Source organism: Rhincodon typus, chromosome 11, assembly GCF_021869965.1.
Source record: "Rhincodon typus isolate 14 chromosome 11, sRhiTyp1.1, whole genome shotgun sequence".
Taxonomy (NCBI): Eukaryota; Metazoa; Chordata; class Chondrichthyes; order Orectolobiformes; family Rhincodontidae; genus Rhincodon; species Rhincodon typus.
Genome location: NC_063342.1, coordinates 42045101 through 42068194, shown reverse-complemented (window position 1 = coordinate 42068194; position 23094 = coordinate 42045101). Strand labels below are relative to the sequence as shown.

Below are 23094 nucleotides of genomic sequence, written 5' to 3'. Positions count from 1 at the left end.
CTAATCCAAATAATGCTGTGGTATCTTTTTCAGTCTCGTCTGAAATTTTAGACCACGGACGCAACAACATTTCCTATGCACCACATCAAACTGTAAATTAATTTTTTTTTAAAAAAATCACGTGGGGATGCAGGTGTCGAGGCATGGACATCACTAATTGACTTTCTGCTGACGTCTCAAGTGAGATTTGATCCCATGGCCTTGTAGCTTAGAGGTGAGAGGGCCACTATCGAGTGAGGAAGTGATCCATTTTGGAAAGAAGAATGAAATGGTGCAATTTTTAAAACAGAAAGTAGAGGAGCAGAGTGATTACTAGTTCACATCGAGATGTTTAAAAGTGGTACAAAGACTGCAAAAGGAAAACAATAGAAAATGCATTCGAGATCTTAGATTTTATGGCGTAATAATAATTGGGTCAGCCGGTAGGTAGGCATAAGAGAAATGGGGAGCTGGCATGAAAGAGACAGCCTCGATCCTAATAGTATGGCGGGACAGACTTAAGGGGCCGAATGGGCTACTCCTGCCTCCTATTTCTTATGTTTCTGACTGCCGTTCTAAAGTGTGACAATCAGGATATTCCCCAAGCAGAAAGGCAATACAGAATATGCCATGTGAAGTCCGTGAAAATGACTGTACAAGAAAATGAACCGTCCCAACTAATCGGCGTTCTGGCGCGACACTAATCTGGGAAGTCGGAAAGAAAATAGAACTTGTGTACTCTGATAAGAGTAGAGTCCGGATGGATATGCTCGACGCGTCTGCGGGGTTCCAGGGTTAGTGCCATCTTTTCAAATGATTGGGCGCATCAAATCTAAAAGAAACGATCAGACATATCAGTGGCGTACTGGATTTTGTAAATAGGCTTCTAAAAGATTTGGACAGAAGAGCCGAAACTTGAGCTCAAGTTATGGACAAAGCGGCTGGTGAATGGGTAGCTGAGCTCACGTGATTATTTTGTTTCGCTTTATTGAAGCTAATTTATTTCCCGAGGCCACATTCTTGAACGCAGGAAGTAGCGGTCAGGCCCGAGTCTCGTCTGTTCCGAGATAACTCTGGTCGAGGCTGTTGCTGCCGAAGGGCGAGCTGAGCTCGAACTCCAGAGATGAGCTTTACTGTTGCTAATCTTTGTTAAGTAGGTGGGGAGCTGGGAGGTCTCGACAGCAGCATTGCGTGAGATGGCTTAGCCGGAGAAGCAGCCCTAATGTCCAAGTCCTTGCTAACTGGAAAGAGACTTTCCTTACAGACCGTTTCCTTTTCTATATAACTTACCGCATCAAGGTTAAACGGGGCATTGTGAGAGCCCATGCATTCACTCAAGGTGGATTTTGAAAGAGTTCTCTTGTATCACTTGATCGGGTTAGAGACAGCTGTACGGTGTCGAGAAAAGACCAGTTTCGCGATTCCGACTACTCAATGATGTTGGGAGAGCCTCAAACGCTGACTGTGTGCCGGCGACGTGCTTCAGTGGACGATTACCCGACGAATGCATCACATGCACAGGAATCGTAAACGGAGGGTTTCTATTCTTCCAGCGAAACTTGACAAGCTCGGGATTCTGGACTTGTCTGGTTGAAGCGTTTTCCACAGAGAGCTGATACTGGAGATGGAAGACTCGCAAGCACTTCCTCCGGGTTGGAGAAGTACAGCGGCCAAGCTTTGTAGGAAGAATAAGGTGACAAGACACACAATAGATTATTATAGATCAATCGTTTTTGAGTTGCCCTTTGGTCCACGCGTGCAAAAGGTTCATATTAAGCATGTTCTGAAAAAAATTGCGTTACAGATACAAGACTGACTGTATAAGTTTAACCCTTAAACAGGCTGAAGTCGCCTGTGGCAAAGTGCAGATGTTCTAATGAATAGAGTTACGTATTAATATTTGTTCGCAAAAGGATGTTTTAAGTCACACAGTTTGGAGGCCTGAATTCAGCCATTTGATTAAATATTTCATTCAATTAATTGTTGGGAGGTCTGAAGCCATTGCTTTTGGTCACCATCACAAACTATGTTCTGCAACCATTCAGTCCCCTTCTCTCATTAGGCGCCCACTGCCTGAGCCTGACCCAGGCTCTTCATAATCTTGGCATGCAATGTGAACAGTGCTTCAACACCAACACTACCCACACTAAACAACATGACATCGCCAGCTCTGCCCCCTGCTTTCGCTTTATCTGCTGCTGAAGCCATCATCCCTGTTTCTCGACTCGAGAGACTCCATATTCCGAGTTAGCGTCCCATCTTCCACTGTCTGTAAACTTTATACTCGCCCACCATACCCGCGCTTGCTAACGGTTCCCAGCTGGTCACGCTTGGGCCTTCAAATAGTAAAATCCTTCCATGACTTCGTCCTTCCTATCTATCTAACCTTCTCCAAGCCGCTAGCCCTCGGCTCTCAGCGCTCCTTCAACACTGGCCTCTTTTAAAAGAAAACAATGGCGGTTATGTAGTTTTGCTCTCCCGCTTTTTAAGATGATCCTTAAACTTACTCCTTTGACCAAATCTGTCCTAAAATCCATCATCTTGTTCTATGTCAAATTTTGTTTGGTGATCTCTTTCTGAAATGTTTTGAGCTGTTTTACTGCATTTAAAGGCTCATTATCACTGTTGCAAGAAGGATTCTAAAGAGCAAAATGGATGCAATACCAGGCATGGCATGATTGGCTTATTGGAAATTGGCATTTGTAACCAGAAACAATGAATATTATATACTGTACACATTATATTTGTCTTAATATCACCCAGCAAACAGGGTACACTACCTTTATTGATTAATCGTAGTATTTCTACTTCCAGCTGATTTTTTTGTCAGGTTTTTTTTAAACTGCATCGATGTGATTGAACAATATTTCACAAAGAATGTATTCACGATGTGTATACACAGGGTCACGTGTTTATTCCCACACATGAAGTAGCGGGTGCCTTGGTTGTATAGGTGTAGTATCTGCTGTGCGGTTTAGTCTGTTTAGGAAATAACAGAAAACTGAAAGTACGGAAAACTGGTCTCGTCGGCCGGCCTTCTCTCCCATTTTAGCAGATTTGAAGCAAACCTCCTTGCACCCCTGTAGCTGTCTACGTTCGTTGCACAGAAGGTGTTGCGCCTCTGCTCCTGGTGAATCTCTGTGAGCAGGAGGTGAGATGCAGAGCTCTGTAACTGATCTCTATTCATCAGTTTCCGTCTGAAACGTCGCTCTGCGCTGGGGTCACCCGGGGCAGGGGAGTGGTAAACTAAGCCGAAACGGATAATTAATCTGCATCAGAGCTGCTGGCGGCCGACACAAAACGATTCCGGCATCGCTAGGGCTTTTCAATTCATTTTTAATAACAAGCGCCACTGTCTAGAGGATTGTGTGTGCGTTTTTCCTTTTACTACCAGACAATACCTCAGCCGTCAGATTCAAAACCGAAACACGAAATCTGCAGGGTTAGGTGTCGAAATGTGCGATAGTAGATTCGCATAAAAATGTGGATTAGAAAGCAACTGGAGCGTAGCACGGGCTTCTTGTGCGAAATCCTTCATTCATTAGCAGACTGAAAGCCGAAGATTGAAGACATTGTATTTCGGGCAATGAGGGTAAGAGTTGAAAACCGCACTTCGTTTAGAAGCAACATAAAAACCCCGGATTTGGCTAATCTCACTAGCAACGTTTTTGTTGCTCATTTCGCAACTTCAGCACCTCATTTATGTAAAAAATGTACTTGTTCTGTTTTTCGACGATCAGTTTCGTTAACGTGCCGAAGTGCAAGTAATAGAATTTGCCTGCAGCCACTTCATCTCGAAGTTTACAACCTCGCATTAAGTTCTAAATAGAAAGTAAAACATTCACTCGAAGCTCGCGGTTAACTCGGATGCTGATCGAAGGCAAGTTTTAGGCAAAGGATTTAGAATCATTTAGAATTGACCCCATTTAGAACTGACCGTCAGCCCTCGATTTATTATTCCGACAAAGGTTTAGTTATGGCAAGAATTCCGGAAAATCGCCATTTGGAAGCAGCAATTTACAATCCCACCCAACTTTGAAGGAAGATTGTGCACACCCAGTTCCTCCAATACTGCTGGCCTGCTCTGAATTCTGAGCAGTAACGTGTAGGGGAGTAGCAGCAACCTTGGCGCAGTGTAGCCCGTTTCTAGTGGAGGTAATTCGGTAATAATAGCGTCACGAAAGGAACCCCGGAACATGCTGCACGCCTGTCTAATGTTAGGTATTGATAACACGCCAGATACTAAATTAGGATACTGGGGAAGTAATTGACCAAAATTTAATCAGTAATGTTTAATTTGTTCTGGCGATTTTTGATCAGCAAAATAAACCATTTGTAACTTAAGGGTTTTACTGTAGTTTTTGTTCTTGTTTTGGTTCATGGGATGTGGGCATCGCTGGCTGGCCAGCATTTATTGCCACTCCCTAGTTGCCTTTGAGAAGGTGGTGGTGAGCTGTTTTCTTGAACCACTGCAGTCCATGTGCTGTAGGTTGACCTACAATGTCATTAGAGAGGGAATTCCAGGATTTTGATCCAATTACACTGTACGAATGGTGATCTTTTTCTAAGTCAGGATGACTGTCTTTGAGCTGAACTTGCATATGGTGGTGTTCCCATGTATCTGCTACTCTTGTTCTGGATGGAAGTGGTTGTGAGCTTGAAAGGTGCTGTGTAAGGATCTCTGGCAAATTTGTGTTTTGCATCTTGTAGATAGTACACACTGCTGCTGCTGAGTGTCGGGGGATAGAAGGAGTGGATGTGGTGCCAATCAAGCAGGCTGCTTTGTTTTGGATGATGTCAAGCTTCTTGAGTGTTGTTGGAACTGCACCCATCCAGGCAAGTGAGGAATATTCCATCACTCTCCTGACTTGTACCTTGTTTGTGGACAGGCTTTGGGGAGTCAGGAGATTTTTTTGCTTAGAGTCATAGAGATGTACAACATGGAAACAAACCATTTGGTCCAACTCATCCATGCCGACCAGATACACTAAATAAATCTAGTCCCATTTGCCAGCATTTGGCCCATATCCTTCTGAACCCTTCCTATTCATATACCCATCCAGATGCCTTTTAAATGTTGTAATTGTACTAGCCTCCACCACTTCCTCTGGCAGTTCATTCCACATACGCGCCACCCTCTGCGTGAAAAAGATGCCCCTTTTAAATCTTTCCCCTCTCACCTTAAGCCTATGTCCTCTGGTTTTGGACTGTTCCAGCCTGGCCTCTGACCTGCTGTTGTAGCCACTTTATTTGTATGGCGAGTCCCATTGAATTTCTGGTCAATGGTAACCCGAGGACATCAATAATGAGATGCCCAGTGATGGGAACACCATTGAATGCCAAGTGGTGGCGACCAGACCATCCCCCATTGGAGATGATCGCAGCCCAGCACAAATGGTGTGAATGTCACCTGTCACATGTCAGCCCAAGCCTGGAAAATGTCCAAATCCTGTTGCATCTGAAAATAGACTGTCCAGTTTCTGAGGAGTCATGAATTATGCTGAACGCCATGTAATCATCGCCAATCACACTCACTGTGACCCTATGATGAGGGAAGGTCATTGATGAAGCAGCTAAAGATGATTTGGCCTAGGACACTACCCTGAGGAACTCCTGCAGTCTCCTGGAGCTGAGATGACTGACCTCCAACAGCCACGGACATCTTCTTATGTGCTAGGTATGACTCCAATCAGCGAAGAGTTTGCCCCCTGACACCCATTGATTTTAAATTTTCCTAGAGTTACTTGATGCCGCACTCAATTGGCTTTGATGTCAAGAGCTGTCACTCTCACCTCACCTCTGGAATTCAGCCCTTTTGTCCATGTTTGAACCAAGACTATAATGAGGTCAGGAGCTGAATGGCCCTGGCAGAACCCAAACTCAGCATCACTGAGCAGGTTATTGCTGAGTAGGTGCTGCTTGATTGCACTGTCAATGACACCTCCCATCATTTTACTGTTGATTGAGAGTTGACTGATAGGGCAGTAATTGGCTGGCAACAAAAAGAGAAATTACTGGATAAAGCTCAGCAGGTCTGGCAGCATCTGTGAAGAGAAATCAGAGTTTACATTTTGGGTCCAGTGAACCTTCCTAAGAACTGATTGGCTAGTTTGGATTTGTCTTACTTTTTGTGTATAGGAGATACCTGGGTAATTTTCCACATTGTTGGATTGGTGCCAGTGAACAGGACAGCTTAGCCAGGGAAGTGGTAAGTTCTGAAGTACAAGTCTTTAGTAAGCTGGAATATTGTCAGGGCCCATGGCCTTTGCAATATTCAATGCCTCCAACTGTTTCTTGAGATCATGTGGAGTGAATTGAATTGATTGAAGACTGACCTGCTGGGAACCACTGGAGGAGGCTGAGATGGATCATCCACTCAGCACTTCCAGCTGAAGATTGTTGCAAATGCTTGAGCCTTATCTCTTTTGCACTCATGCTTGGCTCTTCCATCATGGAGGATAGGGATATTTTGTAGACCCTCCTCTTCCAGCAAATTGTTTAATTACCCACTAGTACTCAAATTGATTGTGGCAGGACCACAAAGCTTAGATCTGGTCTGCTGGTTGTGGGATCACTTAGCTGTGCCTGTCACTTAAGATGTTTGGCACACAAGTAGTCCTGTTTGGTAGCTTCACCAGATTGACACCTCATTTTTAGGTATGCCTGGTGCTGCACCTGGCATGCCCTCTTGTAGTCTCCATCGAACCAGAGTTGATCCCCTGGTTTGATGGTAATGGCCGAGTCTAGGATGTGCCAGGCCATGAGTTTGCAGATAGTGCTGGAGTACAATTCTGATGCTGTTGATGGCCCACAGTGCCTTGTGGATACCCAGTCTTGAGTTGCTAGATCTGTTCAAATTGTCAATCTGTCCCATTAACACAGTAGTCATGCCACACAACATGTTGTGGAATATTCTCAATGTGAAGGCAGGACTTTGAGACAAAGGAAAAGGTGGTGGCCACTCTTACTGAAACTGTCATAGACGGATGGATCTGCAGCTGGCAGATTGGTAAGGGTTAAGTCAAGTATGTTCTTCCCTTTTGTTGGTTCCCTCAGCACCTGCCATAGACCCAGTAAAGGACCTATGTCCCTTAGGGCCCTACCAGCTTGGTAAATAGTGCTGCTGCAGAGTCACTCTTGGTGGACATTGAAATTCCATAACCGGAGTGTATGTTATGGCTTGCCGCCCTCAGTACTTCCTCCAAGTGTTGTTCAACAGGAAGGAGTAATGATTCATCAGTCAAGGGAGGACAGTATGTGGTAATCAGCAGGAAAGGTTTCCTGCCCTGAAACCTCATGGATTCTGGTGTCAATGAAGAAGAAAATCAGGGCAACTTCCTCCTGACTGTGTACTACTGTGCTGCCACCTTTGCTGAGTCTGGTCATGCTAATAGGACAGGACATACCCAGGGATGATTTAAGGTATGATTCTGTGAGTATGACTATGACAGGTTGTTGCTTGACTAGTCTGTGAGACAGCTCTCCCAATTTTGGCACTCATCCTCAGATGTTAGTAAGGAGGACTTTGCAGGGTTGTTAGGGCTATTTCTACTGCTCTTGTTATTGGTGCCTAGGCTGATGCCAGGTGGTCCACCTGTAGCAATTGATAGAACTGAGTGGCTTGCTTGGCCATTTCAGAGGACAGTTGAGAGTCAACAACATTGCTGTGGGTCTAGAGTCATATGTAGACCAGAGCAGATGAGGATGGAAGATTTCCTTTCCTGAAGGACATTAGTGAGCCAGATGGGTCTTTCTGACAATCAGCCATGGTTCCATGGCCACCAGTAGATTCTTAATTCCAGATTTTTAAAAAATAAATTCAAATTCTACCATCCTCTATGGTGGGATTCAAACTCAGGTGCCCAGAACATTAGCTTAGTTTCTGAATTAATAGTCCATTGATAATACCGCTAGGCTATTGCCTCCCCTATAGGTAGAGACAGGAGGAGGTGACCAAGATCTCACGCTAAGCTTCTGGAAGATAGAGATCCATATGCAAGATAGCAGATTGTTAGCAGATAAATGGTGGCCCAGAAGCAATGCCCACAGTGTTGGTGTGAATTTTTAAAAAAATGAATAGTGGAGCAGGCTTGAGGAATTGTTTAACCTTCATCTTTTTTTTATTATTTGTTCATAGAATGTGGGCCAACATTTATTGCCTACTTCTAATTGCCATGGAGAATGTTGTGGCAGTGGAGAAGGCAGTGGTGAGCTGCCTTCTTGACCTGCTACAGCCCTTGTGTTGCAGGGACACCAATAATGCCATTAGGAAAGGAGTTTCAGGTCTGATTAACCCCTTTACCCCTTCTGAATGTAGTGATTCATTAAGGGCCTTCAGTATTTCTCACAAAAGTACCATTTCTGTGGATCAGGACAATAGCAATAATAATCTACTTATCGGCAGTAATTTGCCCTTAAGACATAGGAACAGAAATGACCATTCCGCCCATCATGGCTTCGGTGCCATTTAATGAATCACCATAATCAACAATAATCAGGAAGGTTAATGGAATATTGGTGCTTATTTCAAGGGGTTTGGAGTATATCAGTAGAGAAGTCTTACTGCAACTGTACAGGGCACTGGTGAGATCACATCTGGAGTACTGTGAACAGTTTAGTCTCCTTATTTAGGGAAATGTATACTTCATTAGAGGCAGTTCAGAGGAAGTTCACAAGGATGATCCCTGGTTTGGAGGGATTATCTTATGAGCAAACAGATCAGGGCTCTGCTTACTGGAGTTCAGAAGAATGAGAGGTGATCAAATTGAAACATATAGGATTCTTAAGGGGCTTGACAGGGTAAATGCTGAGAGGATGTTTCCCCTCATGAAAGAGTCTGGGCTTAGAGGGTATAGTCTCAGAATAAAGGGGTGCCAATTTAAGACTCAGGAGAAGATGAATTTATTCTGAGGGTTGTGACTGGTTGGACGTCTTTGCCACAGAGAGCTGTGGGGAGCGGGTCCTTAAGGTTGAAGTAGATAAATTCTTGTTCAGTCAGGAAATCCAGCTTTATGGAGAAAATGCAGGAAATTGGAAATGAGTAATATCAACCACAACCCACTGAATGGTGGAGCAGGCTGAAGGGTATAACAACCTATTCTGTTTCTATTTCTTATGGTGTAACTCTACATGCCTGCCTTTTCCCTATAATCCTTGATTCCCTTACTAATTAAAAAAAAAACTATCTATCTCAGCCTTGAGTATACTGAATAACCCAGCCTCAACAGCCCTGTGTGGTAAAAAAATTCTACAGATTTACTACCCTCTGAGAGAAGAGATTTCTCCACATCACCGTCTTTAAGTGTGTGACTCTTCATTCTGAGATTATGGACTCTGGTTCCAGACTCTCCCAAAATGGGGAACAAACTTTCTGCATCTACCCTGTCAAGTTGCCAAAGAATCTTTTGTATTTCAGTAAGGTTGCATCTCATTCTTCTTCTAAACTCCCAACAAGTACGGGCCCAATCTACTCAACTACTCCTTTAGTACAGTCCCTCCATATCTGGGATCAGCATATTGAAACTTCTGTGAACTAATTACAGTACATCCTAAGGTAGTTTAGATGAGTGTTATCAAACAAAATTTGACAATAAACCACAAAAACATATTCACGTAGGTGACCAGAAAGTTGATTAATATAGATACTTTTTAAGGCGAAGAAAGACTAGAGACCTGGAAACATTTCAGAAGGGAATTTCAGTCCTTGGAGCCAAGGCATGTTTGCTATTGGTGCTATGATTAAAAGTAGGGGCCAAAAAAGGAGGAGCTCTGAGATCTTGTAGGCCTGGAAGAGGTCGTTGAAATATGGAGAGATGACCCCATGCAAGTTTTGCACATAAGCATGGGAAATTTTAAAATGGTGACATTGCAAAAATGGAGCCATTGTAGGCCAGGGAGTGCTGGATTTAATGTAAATTAGGATACGCAGCAAAATTTTTGCTGAACTCATTTATGAAGTATTGAAAATAGAGTATAGCGTTGGAACAATCAAGGCTTGGGGCAAGAAAGGCATGGATGAGGATTTTAGCAAAAGATGAGCCAAAGTAATGGTGATGGGTAATATTACACAGGTCAAATTAAGCTGTTTAAGTGATGGAAAACTATTGTCATGATCCCAGCTGTTGTTCCTATTAGACAAGTCAGATTTTAAAATAAAATCTGGCTTGACAGATCGTATTTTGTTTTCTTTTAAACTTAACGTGGAGGCCTTTTACTAAAATATAAGTACACCAGGCTGGGAATGTAGTTTTAACAATAAAAGTTTATTACACAAAAGGAACATAAATAAATAAAACCAAACTAAGCTATCTAAACAAATAACTTTTTAAAGATTTCGAAACACATGACGAAACAAAATTCCATTTACTGTGCAACATGATCACTTACAGTTAATCAAAAATCCAGAGAAATGTTTCCTTCCCTGTCAAATCTATAAGTTTGATGTATCTGCTCCTTTTCTGTTCCTGAGCTGGGAGATGTAAAATATCTTCTGTGGAATATCCACACAAGTAAGAACTTTATAATATAATCAGTCTCTTAATAATTGGCAGGGTTCTAACCAAGAATTCCTGGGCTGGAATTTTCACAAACTACACTCTTTAACTGAGGTAACTTATTCCCTTAAATGCTCTGAACAATCTTTTTCAAGGAGAGACTAAACTTCTGTCCCCAGTCAGTTCTCCTTTGATCTGGAAGCAAACATTTTTGAATTAATTAGTTAAAAGCTTCTGTATTCCAGAATTTGCTAATGTCTTAATATTTTCCCTCTCCTGTGATAAACCTACACAATATAAACAAACTTCCAGTAACACTCAGGAACCCTTCAGTCACCTGCTGTCTCACACAAAATAAAACCGAAAGAACTGCAGATGCTGTAAATCAGAAACAAAAACAGAAGTTGCTGGAAAAGCTCATCGGGTCTGGCAGCCGACATTTTGCAAGCTACCATCAGTCCTGTGGAAGGGTCACTGGATCCACAACGTTAACTCTCATTTATCTTCACAGATGCTGCCAGACTTGCTGAGCTTTTCCAGCAACTTCTGTTGCTATCTGACACATTCCAGTTTTAAAGTTATGTTTCTGGAAACACTGACATGGTTAATGTTTGAATACTTTCACAAAAATAAACCTATACCCACATGCCACTGGTTTAGCATCTAGACTCTCAAAAATGTATAAAACACACAATTCTCAATGTGCAAATTATTAATCTCAGGAAAGACTGGACATCAAAGTTGAAAAGCATATGCTTCATTCTATCAGTGGCTTAGGTATGGGGCTTTTGGCAGAGATGGAAGACAATGGCTTTGACAATGATAAGGGCTCATAAATCTAAGACAGCCAGTAGAGAGAGGTGACGGTGAGATACAGCTTGGTGTCATCAGTGCACGTATGGAAACTGATGTTATGATTTTTCAATGACACCATCTAGGGAAGCATGTGAAATAGATCAGAAACGACAGGGAGCCAAGGATAGATTCTTGGTGTCTACTGGAGGAACCATGCAAGAGGACAACAATTTGCAAGTGATTCTCCTGGCTATGACTGCACCAATGAGAACAGAATGAGGTGAATGGGCATTCCACTTACCTGGACCATGGAAGGCAGCTTTTGAAGGAGGATCATGCGGTCAGTCATGTCAAATAATGCAAACAAATTGAGAAGGATGGAGATAGTTCATCTTTGTCACAGCTACATAGGATGTAGTTTGTGAGTTTGATAAGGGCCATTTCAGTGCAGTGGTAAGGCTTTATTTCAACTTTTTAGAAAGGTTCAAATATGGAGTTGTAGGAAAATAAGCACCGGTTTGGGAAACAGCAATGGAACCTGCTTTACCTGAGCTCAATCCTGTTTGCGTACGTGCACTTTTCATTGTTTGGCAAGGCATATAAGCTCCTAGGCCTTGTTCTTAACATAAAAAAGACACTAGTACTCAAGCAATCACCACCCAACAGTCCTTTCTCCCCTCCTACAATAAGGATCAACAATCATCCCCTTGAAAATGGGATCACTTCCCATATCTCAGCAGCCTTCTCTCTCCAAGGTCAGCATCGATGCAGTAATACATTACCATCTGAGCTGTGCCAGTGGAGCCTATGCCTGACTCGGAAAAAGGGTGGACCTTCAGATCCAGGTCAAACTTTTGGTCTACAAACCTGTTGTCCTTACCACATTGTTATATTGAGCTGAAACGTGGCCTGTCTACAGTAGGCACCTTAAAGCACTGTAACACCACCATCAGAGATCTCTATGAAAAATCCTGTGGATCACCTGGGAAGACAAGTGCATTAACACCAGCATCTTAGAGGAGGCCAACATAGCCAGCATTCCATCACCATAATTCAACAATAAATCCAATGGACTGGCCATGTCATCTGAATGTCCAATGCATGCCTCTCAATACCGATCATGTACCCACAGCTGGAGGAAGGTCAGCATGCTCCTGATGGTCAAAAGAAATGCTTCAAAGATAATATGCAGATCAACCTTATGAAATTACATAACAATATCAACAATTGGGAGGACATGGCTATAAACCAAAATCACTGGGGAAACATCATCCAGCAGGGAGCTATACACCACTAAAGCGATCTCTGCCATGCCGCTGAACAGAAATGACTCTTACCCAAGGAGAGACAGAAAATCAGGAAGGCCCACCCACCACCACCTCCAGCCACTATTACCATCCACCAATGCCCACACTGCAATAGAATCTCTGGATCCCAGACTGACCTCTTCAACCATCTGAAGACCTACAAATAGATGCCCTTGTGGAGGACAATCATACCCGACCCGAGTGATTGTCAATAAATGTGTAGCATTGAATAATAGTAGCAAGAGAGGAGATTGTTATCTCTCTAAACAGCAATAAATAATGCCAGTTGTAATACGCACACTGCCTCCTGACAATTAGAAAGGATAGCTAACTGAACAATAATTCAAGATAAAACTAAAACTTTATTTGTTTGTATAGAGCGGCACAGTGATGTGTTGTGCATCAATCTGCTTGACATGGAAGTAACACAGAGACTGCGTAAATGTAATTTATTACAAACACATTTAGGATTGCAAGTATAATTTAAGCCAATTCAGTCTGACCCAGAGGGTTTATAAATGTTGTGTGGCCTGCATCGTTTTAATTGCATCATCTGACAATGCATTTCACTGGATGGTAGATATCGTCTTGCAGTTTGTTTATTCATATTGCTGATGTTTTAGTATTATGAACATTTTCATTTAGGGTCTTTTACAAACCTGGTATGAGTCATCAATAGGAGATAGTCACCATTAACTATCTGTTTATTCTGGTACTTCAATTTTAGATCATTGAGCAGTAGCTCTGGAATCTGTTGCTAGCGTTACTTGTTTCATACTTAAAAAGAAAATAACTTAGTACATTAGCAAATGGTGAATCTGAAGGCTGGTCCTTTTGAACTGATAACTAAAAGCTGTGGCTGAAAGTTTGTCTGTTAATAATCGTAGATATATTCAAATTTTCATGTTTATATTTCTTATGGAAAATCTCCTGATTTGCATGTATTGTGCCTCATGTGGATTGCAGCCTCATGTTCTTGTTCTTCTACTATTTCAGTGCCAAAATGTTGTTTATTAATATATAGTGCTGTCTACCTGGTTCTTTTTAATAGCTTAATTTACAAGGAAAATTTGAGAAAAACAGAAAGGACTGTAATTATTAAATGTTTAATGGATCCAAGTCCAGTTATTACAATCTTTCTATAATGGATGTGCCAAGCATGTGTAAATTGCAAAGGAATGTTTTTAAATTGACTTCTGGGTATGCTGCAGGTAGATTGGACAGTTGGATATTTGTCTAAAATAATGCAAGAAGGGGAAGTTTTAAATGCTTATTTAGAGATACTATTAAATTAACTACTGATTCTCTAGCTGGTCATACAGAAATCACAATGTTGAAAAAAATTGCATTGTAAATCCAGCTCAGATGTACAGTTCTTTTTGTCTTCTTGCAATATCATCAGATCAGAGTAGGCCAGTCTCACTTACACATCATATGGTTGCAATAATATAGTACTAGCCTTTAGTTTTCTAAAGATTTGTTCAAGTAACAATTGGAAATCTATATGTCCTACTGTAAGAGTGAATATTAGTATGCAATTAGTAAATATCAATATATCCAGCCCACTAAACATACACTGAATTAATAGTAAGGGAGGAAGTTAATATAATACTTGAATAAGTATATTTTATTATTCTTGCAATAAATGCAGTATTTGACAGTCAAATATACAGCCAGCATGTGCAAATGTTTGCACAGTAACCTCTTTTTAATTTCTATTGTTTTATTCCACCACCCATTGAGATTGACATTGCAATTTTCTTTTGTTTCTCAATCAAATGTGAAAAGATGTATTTTGTGATATGACCCAGTTGTGACATTAATTCTTCCTCTATTCATTTTTCAAATAGTATGCTACTCCATTTTTTTTTCATTATGAACCTCCACACAAAGTCAAAAGGTAAAATAAGATAATCCATACCAACAATTGTATTTCAGCAGTTCAGACAACATCCCAGATACTACTCTGTTCATTACATAGGGGAATGCAGGCAATTCCAGCTTATACAGAAACTAAAGATGTAATTGTATAGTCTGACCAAGAACCCTGGTTATTTAGCCACCATCCCCTTGCCCCCTCAGCTCATTTGTTCAAGTCAGTCAGATTAAATGGCTTATAAATACTATTTGTTGATATTATTGGTGAGGGATTGAATTGAGTTAAACTAATGTCTTACTCCACTCTGACTCAGGAATTCTGTGGTCAATCATAATACTATGTTAGAGTATTGAAATTGGCTAGGCTTCCTGTTCTAGTCACTACTGAACAATCACAACTGGAAGTATGTGTGTGTGGGTAAGGAATTGATCAGCCCAGGTCGTGATGATCTCTACACTTTGGATAGTTTGCCAATATTCACCATCCAACCTCAACTGATGACTAATAGCCACTTACATAACACAACACCAGGAAAGATTCATTTGTGGAATGACTTTGTTTTAAGGAAGGCTGTGTCTTCAGAGGGAACAGGACAGTGTTCAGTTTTTTTGTAAATGCTCAATTTTCACTGAAATATGAAGTAGAGTGACTCACACGAAAACTAATGTTATAAATGTATTTGTACAAAATGAATTGAAAATAAAACATTTGTTTCGTGTTAGCTTGGCATTAATCCAGATGCTAATTACTGCCCTGATAATTTTATGCTCTAGAGGTCAATCAGACATTGGGTCTTCTGCTATTTAGGTCCATTTATACATTCTGAATCAATCCCACTAAAACGAGACTCATCTTGGGGTCTGGTCATAAGTGGGTGCTGATGTAGATCCAATATGACTTCTATCCCTGCTGTACAAGAACTGATGCAGTACAAGACTTTATAGTGAAATGGTAGTTGTGGAGGTCAGTTATTCTGATTACGTGTGTCTGTTGAAATGGTAAACAGCAGCATGCATAAATTTTGTCATTCTGTGGACTTGTTTCCTTTTTTGTTCCTAAGTAAATAGAACAGCAGTAGCTAGAGACTTACAATTGCACTAGACTAATACTGATTCAAAATCTCCAGTGTCAACAGAGACTCTGGTCTTGTCAGTGGGCCAGAATATTGCAGAAATGTGTCATCAGTGAACATCATGGGACTACAACAAGAGGTTAGTACTGTCTGATGGCGGTGAATCCACTTGAGATAATTTCATAAGTCAGACCAACTGTACTGTTTGTGTACAATGGCACACTATGCAATATTCAGACACATACTGTTTGCAAGATCATGCAAAACTGAACATGACTTTTTTGTGATGAAATAATATCGAAGGAAACTATTGGAAATGTTGCATATCAATTATTAGTGGCCTAATAAATGCCTCATTGTGCTGTGTAACAGAATCATTAAATGTATTACTTTTAACATTAGAAAACCAAGACTAAATTGAGAACCTGGTTTGATTTACTGTAGTCACATGCACCTAAGTAAAGTGAAAAGTTTTGTTTTGTGAGCAGAACAGGCAGATCATAGAAAACAAGGAATGTAGATCATAGGATGCTTAGACTGAGCAAGGCATACAAGGTTATGACTGCAAAAGAGGTGCACTAAGCAAGATCAACATTATTTGAAATCAGAGAGGTCCTTGGGTTGAAGGAAGTAGAAATGATGGATTAGAAGAAATTGCAGATTGCATCATGTCAAGAATGTGGAAGGAAAGGAAGACTTGGGTCAATGATTTTGAGATCTTTTAGAAAAAGATTTTGATGTCTTCATTTGAACAGTTAAGATGTAGCCTGTCCTTGATTCTGTTCAGGAGTGCAAAAGAAGTATTGCCTGAGGATATAATAGTGTGAATATATTACCGGAGCAAAGCCCAGAGCCTAATAATGTGTAAGAAACTTTATATGATCCATTCATTTATTGTTAAAACTGAAGTTAACATTTCAATTGGGATATAAAAAGTTAGCGTGAGTACAGGTGACCTTAGATGGTTGTCAAAAACCTAACATTTTTATCATTTAAAAATCAAACCTTATTGTCTTTCAGAGAATTATACAAATATGAATTAGGAACTGAAGTAGGCCACTGTGCCCCTCAACTTGCTGCACTACTCAGTAAGATCATGGCTAATCTGCTTAACCCACATTATTACCTACCCTTGCTTATCAAGAATCTATCTATCTCTGCCTTAAATATATGCAAACATGCTGCTTCCAGTGCCTTTTGAGGAAGAGTCCCACAAGCTCTCGACCCTCTAAGATAATTAATCTTAAATAGGCAACCACTTTGGATTTAAACAGTGATCCTGAGTTTGAGAAGGAAATCAGCCATCCTTACCCAGTTTAGGCTTAAAGAAATCACAATGAATTATTGTGATCTAAAATGTACTGCCTCTAAGGATGGGAGAAGGATATTCAGTAGCAGCTTTCACATAGGAAATGGATATATACTTAAAGATGAAAACAAATCGCAAGAATGTTGTGTAAGAGCTGGAGAATAGGACTAATTGGATTTCTTTTTCATAGAGCTGCCACTGGCACAATGGGCTGATTTGTCTCCTCCTTTCATGTATCTTTTTTTGTCTGTGATTGCAAAGCAAAATGATTCATTCTTTAACCTCTCTCTGCAGCAACTCACCTAATTTGGTAGGGTGAATAAAACACTGTACATTATTTGAATGGAGACACTACAAAACTCTAGCAGAAATTGATCTGGCTGCCCTGGTACATGAATCATAAAATGTTGGTATACAAGTGTCGCAAGTGATTAGGAAAACAAATACTTTGTTGGAATTAACTGCAAGAGGAATAGAATGTAAAAGGAACATTTTGCTGCAGTTGAATATGGCCTTATGAGGCCTCGTCTAGAGTATTGTGTACAGCATTAGTTTCCTTCCTTAAGAAATGAGAAACAGTTCAGCAAAGGTACATTTAATTGAATCCTGAATGAACATGTTCTTTTATGAGAAAATGTTGGACGGGTTGGTCCTATGTTCATTGAAGTTTTTTAAGAGGTAATGATGATCCACTGAAACATGTAAGATCCTGAGGAGACTTGACAGGGTGAATTCTGAGTTTCCCATACAAGGGAGTTTAACATTGGAGGTCTCCTATTTCACACTCAGAAGTGAGTGGTTTTTTTGGTGAGAGTGGTCAGTCAATGGAATTCTCTTCCCCAGAGAGCACTAGAGGAAAAGTTAGGCAGATTTTTGATCAACAATGAAGTCAAGTGTTTACGGGGAGCATACAGGGGTGTTGAGGCTACAAGCAGGTCAGTCATGATTTGATCAAATGATGGAGCAGGCTTAAGGGACTCAATGGCTCACTCCTGTTTTTAATTCAAAAAACATTTTAAACATGGACCACAGTAGTTAAAAAAAGCCATCACCACCTAGGGATGGACAATAAATGTTGGTGTTACTTGTAAATTCTACATCTGGACAATTGAATTTTAAAAGACTCTTGTTGATCACACTGTTCAGTAATGTAAAACTGCCTCACATTTGTATCCATATCCCCTGGACTAAGAAACAAAAATTATTTTGGTGTCCCTCTGCTTATGTATTTGGAAGTCCAGTGCTATGGGGCTGGATAAAGACTGCAATGCTACATCGTTAGTTGGCAATCGCTGTCCACACTCACTTTGAGGGCCAAGTGATGGAAGGCTAGTGACATAAATGCATTCCTTCAGAACACGTAGGACAACACTGGAAGCTGAGGAAGCAGTATTTTTATGCTATACAGAACAATGTACATTTTTTTTCGTCGAGTTGCCACAACCAGCTTAATTTGGTGATAAATCTGCACCTAAATTTGAACGAAGGCCATCCTAGTTTGGTTCTCCTACATGATGCTGCAAGCGGAGAACATAGTTAAAGAATAGTGTGGGGAGGTTTAAGTCGATATTTGGCCAGCACAAGCACAATAACATTCTTCAATATTGTGGTGTCGTTGTGTCGGATTCAAAACTCCAGCACGGTGGGGAATTTATAAGATTATATTTGCATAGATATGGAATAAAACAAGGGAGTCCGACCAACTGGCAGCTATTTCACTAAATGGCGCCGGTATGATGGGCCAAATGGCCTCCATCTGTTTCTGTGCTGTTTGATCTGATCATTCTAATTACTTGCATGAAGTTTTGGCCGAGCCTTGACCTGCAGAAAAGACGAACGTCAAAGTGCCGGGGAGGGTCTGCCACTCTGTGTGTGCGTGCGTTTCTGATCTAATTTAATGTTGTTAGTCCTTTGGTGTTTCAGAAGTGAAAGACATGTTTCCTCCACTAGAACTTCAAAAGGTGTCCTTCACAAAATAAGAATCCCAAAAATAGAATAAATGTCAGTGATTAATGTATTGTTAGTCTAATTTGAAAAACAATTAAAATGGGTGAAATTATGTTTGCGACATTTTTTTAATATCTGGATGGTGACCCAGAAAAAAAAATACTGTGGACACTAAATTCCACAAAACAAAAATGGGTCGCTGCGTTTTAATCTGCAGCCAGTCAGGGCCTGGTATATCTTCGAGTACTGTCGTTAGTTAGCACTTGTGACAGGATATAAGAGCCGCTGTAGAGATCTGAGAGCCGATAGTAAAGGTGGATAGATAACATCCGTTGTAAATTGCCTGGTTATGACGTCGAGAGTAGGTGTATCAGTGCTCGAGAATATTTTTCTCTGGTGCAGTTGCTAAAACCTTTGGTACTGAGAAAGGAAAATCTACCGAACATAAATTGGAGCTTTCTTGCAATATACGCTGTCACTTTTCATTGGTGTGCGTAACGCCTAGTTCAGTTTGAGAGGCAATCGTATTTGCTGTTTATTAGAATACCGCTAAAGTTCAATAGTTGCATAAGTGAAATTTGTGTATTTCAGTTTACACTGGAAAACCGCTTTCCTTTTAAACTTTGCGATCAGACTGAAGTACGCAGAATTAACCAGTTTGGTCTGCAGCTTTATTGGGGGTGGGGGCCTGGGGAGGGTTGAAGACAGCTCACCCTCCCCCATCGCTGCAGTAAATTTACTAAATGTCTGAGCTGGAAGCATTGTAAGACTTCGCCTGAACCCCAAGTACTGTAAGCTGGCATGCGCCGGGCTAGCTGTTTGCCAGCTAATGTCCGTGGATCAATCAGGAAGTTGTCGGCGTTGTATTATGCATTTGTTCAGGAGACATTCGCCCTCAGCAGCAATGCTATTCGGCAACACTCTTTGATCTATTTCGACTCGGTTGAAATGTTACTGCGTTTTAAAAACTATTTGTGAAAAACAGAATCAATAGTTGATTAAATCCAATCTGTCAATTGATCGAATAGATTCTTGTAACTTACCATAGGCTTTTTTTACAAACATTTTTCATTAATATTTCATGAATTTTACTGGCATTATTAGCTGCCTTTTTTTCGGAGCCATGGCACGTTGCTTCTCTTTAAAAAAAAAACTATTTAGTGATGATAAGAAGGTGAACATGCCAACAAATCTATTTTCGACAGCTTTTCCGCCGGATCTTTCAAGACTTCCCTCCGATACTGAGCTTTTGGAGAAAAAGAACCAAATCTTTGATTACTCCTGTCACTTGAGTAATTTTACTTTTTCATTTGAGGGCGACCTGAAGTATCATCTGTTGCTGTTATTAGCAACTTATTTACTGTTTTCGCACATTTTATATTCGGTAAATATGCACTCCCTCCCAGTGAGGAGAAAGTATACACTGTTTAATTACAGGAAAAATAATTCAGTTGCTTCAAACATGGAATTTGCAATTATATATGAGTTTTGAAAAAATGACTCGCTGTTTCGTAGAGAGGGTGGGGGTTGGAATCTATTAAAAAATAGATGTGTGAATGTGGTGGTTTCGAGTCTTGTGCAGTCAGATTCGCTGGGCATTTTTGCGGACAGCACTGGGTTTCATTAACCCAGTCTGTAGTTTATTAAACCGTGCACTTTGAGCTCTCTGCAATGCAGGCTACTTCTTTCAATGGATGACTTTTTTTATGAATAGAATGCTTTTGAAGAGGCGTGTTGCGAAGTGCAGCGTGCTGTGCAAGGTAGAAGTTCCTTTCTTATCGACCTGAGCGATGTGTAGCGGAGAACAATGGGACGGTTATCCCGACGATCAGAAAAGCTACATTTTCTGCTTTTATTAGATTTGTCCGAAGGCATTGGTTTGTGATAGCAGTTACATTTGTGAAGATTTCGCTGTATCTAGTCTCTTGATCATTAGACAGTCTAATGCTTAAATCTGTTATTTATCTAACAGCTTCTGCTGAAAGATCCAGTTTTTTTTTTATCGCCGATTGTGCTATTTAACTTTGTAAATTACATTCCAGCGCCAGATATTGGGACTGGACTAGCTCGCTGTTGGCGATCATTGTCCTCTCCGCTACCAACAGGCCGGGATGTTCCTTTTGTAGGCACGGCGTCATTCTTCCTCTGTGGTGCAGACGAGTGCACGGGAGGCTATGCAGCACTCACTGCCCCAGGCGACCATCAACCATGACTGTGAAAGCGCTCCCTCTACCTGCTGACACGCCATTACTCATTGTGCTCCTGCAAATCTGCTCCATCCAGCTCATCTGGAGTTCACTTCTTCTAGGCTGTAGCACACGAGTGGACCGAGCTGAGGTGTGAAATGGACCGCCAGGCTGTCCTATCCCTGCGCACACTTGTCACCGTCTCCGGGAATGGTCTTGAGTGTAATGCACTTCATACGGTGTAGACATTTGATCTGTAAATCAAAACATCCCCAGCCGTTCTGTGCTGGGGTGATGATTTTTTTAAAAAAACCTGGAAAATGGTAGAACGGCAAACTCGGTTACCTAGATTTAAACTAAATTGCTGGCTACAATTTCACATGAACGGGAAATTGCGCATATGGCTATATATTTATTATTTATTTAAACTCCCATGCTTCCGATCACAGATTACAATATAACAGAAATGCTACGGTGCAGAAGGAAGCAATTCAGAGGGAGGGTTGGAACATGGGATGAGGCTGGGGGTGGGGAGATTTTAAAACTGGTGAATTTATCGACGTCCCTCTCATCCCCGCCTCTTTGACCTGACACAACCTGTCCATCTTCTTCCCACTGACCAATCCCACTAACCCCACCTGCATCCACCTATCACCATCCTACCTCCCCTCCCCCAGCTTCACCCCTCCTCCTCCTCGCCTCCTTGATCTGACACAACCTGTCCATCATCTTCCCTAGCTATCCACTCCACCTTTCCCACTGACCAATCCCCCCTACCTGCATCCAACCTATCACCAACCCACCTACCTTCGCAATCCCCCCCGAAACGTCAACTGTCCTGCTCTTCTGATGCTGCCTGGCCTGCTGTGTTCCTCCAGCTCCAAACTGTGTTGTTCTCTGACTCCAGCATCTGCAGTTCTTGCTATCTCTGTAGTTGTAATAGGTTCCGACCAATGAGAAGGGGATGCAGGCCAACATTTGATTTTGATTTACAGCAAATGAGTGACGTTTATGAGGCGCCTTTCACCATCGCCACACCCCGTACATACTTTACATTCAATAATGTTTTTTTAAAAAGTGGAATTTCCTGTTATGGGGTATACCTGGCAGCCAATTTATACAGAGCAAGGTCGCACAAAAAAAACAGCGAGATAAAGACCGGATATGTGTTTAGGTGATGCTGTTTGAAGAAAAAAGATTTGCCAAGAACTCTCGCCGTTTGTCCAACCGTGTTTTGGGATCCTTTACGCTCTCTCAGGCTAAGTTTAATGTGTAACCGAAAGCGGACATCTTCGATAATGCAGCTGTATACCCATGTATAGTACTGAAGTATCCACTTGAATGAGATGCTGGGGCGGCTCTCTTACCCGTGACCTTTGAACTCAGCAAGAGGCCGTTCATGTGCTGAGATTGTGATGTGGAGGTGCCGATGTTGGACTGGGGTGGACAAGGTCAGAACTCACACGACACCAGGTTATAGTCCAACGGGTTTATTTGAAAACGTAAGCTTTCAGAGCCTGAGTCGTCCTTCAGGTGTTTGAAGAAGGATTGAGGCTCCGAAAGCTTGCGTTTTCAAATAAACCTGTTGGACTATAACCTGGTGTGGTGTGATTTCTGACTTTGTACTGAGACTAGGAGCTCATTCATAGTTGTAACCGTGGAAATGGAGAAGATTCCAATGTTCCAGTCACAACCTCCAGTGTTGTTTAAAAAAAAAATTTCTGTACCTAGATTTTTTTTTGAACAGATTTTTGTGTAAATTCATGTTCTCTAAATCTTCAGCAATGATCGATATTTTTGAAGCAGTGAGAAAGTTACTATGTATTTTGTGATCTGTTCAGGCAAAGTCAGCAATTGATAAGAAAAAAGTGTACATCAAGTGGGCGGGGTGGGGGGTGTGTTGTGGTGGAGAGAACAGCATTGCATTTATACAGTGCCTTACATCCTTGGGACTTAAAGTTCTTCACAGTTAATCAATGAATTATTTTGAAGGTATGTCACTGCTATTTTGTAAGGATGGTCTAATTTTGACATCAGCCCTCCACAAAAATTAAATGAGAGATCATCAGTTAAACTGCTCCAGTCGTGGTTGAGAGAAGAATATTGTTAACAGAACCAGCAAATCTC

The 23094-nt window shown here is 41.3% G+C and overlaps 1 protein-coding gene and 2 long non-coding RNA genes across 3 annotated transcripts in view; 1 reads left to right on the top strand and 2 right to left on the bottom strand.

Annotated features, from left to right (window-relative positions):
- Positions 1 to 309: 309 nt before the first annotated feature.
- LOC125484457 lies at positions 310 to 2053 on the bottom strand. The gene is made up of 2 exons (XR_007263295.1): positions 1270 to 2053; positions 310 to 811 (listed from the first exon to the last, which is right to left on the bottom strand). It is a non-coding gene; the product is annotated as an uncharacterized LOC125484457 (long non-coding RNA).
- A 1210-nt stretch (positions 2054 to 3263) lies between these two features.
- Positions 3264 to 23094, top strand: part of LOC109923462 (BCL-6 corepressor-like) — a 95467-nt gene continuing 75636 nt past the window's right edge. Inside the window, 1 exon segment of the mRNA XM_048603100.1 lies at positions 3264 to 3571. Coding sequence (XP_048459057.1) covers positions 3566 to 3571 — 6 coding nt within the window. The 5' untranslated portion in view covers positions 3264 to 3565.
- Positions 19431 to 23094, bottom strand: part of LOC125484459 — a 39322-nt gene continuing 35658 nt past the window's right edge. The window contains exon 3 of the long non-coding RNA XR_007263297.1: positions 19431 to 21253. This is a non-coding gene — a long non-coding RNA (uncharacterized LOC125484459). The remainder of the gene's footprint in view (positions 21254 to 23094) is intronic.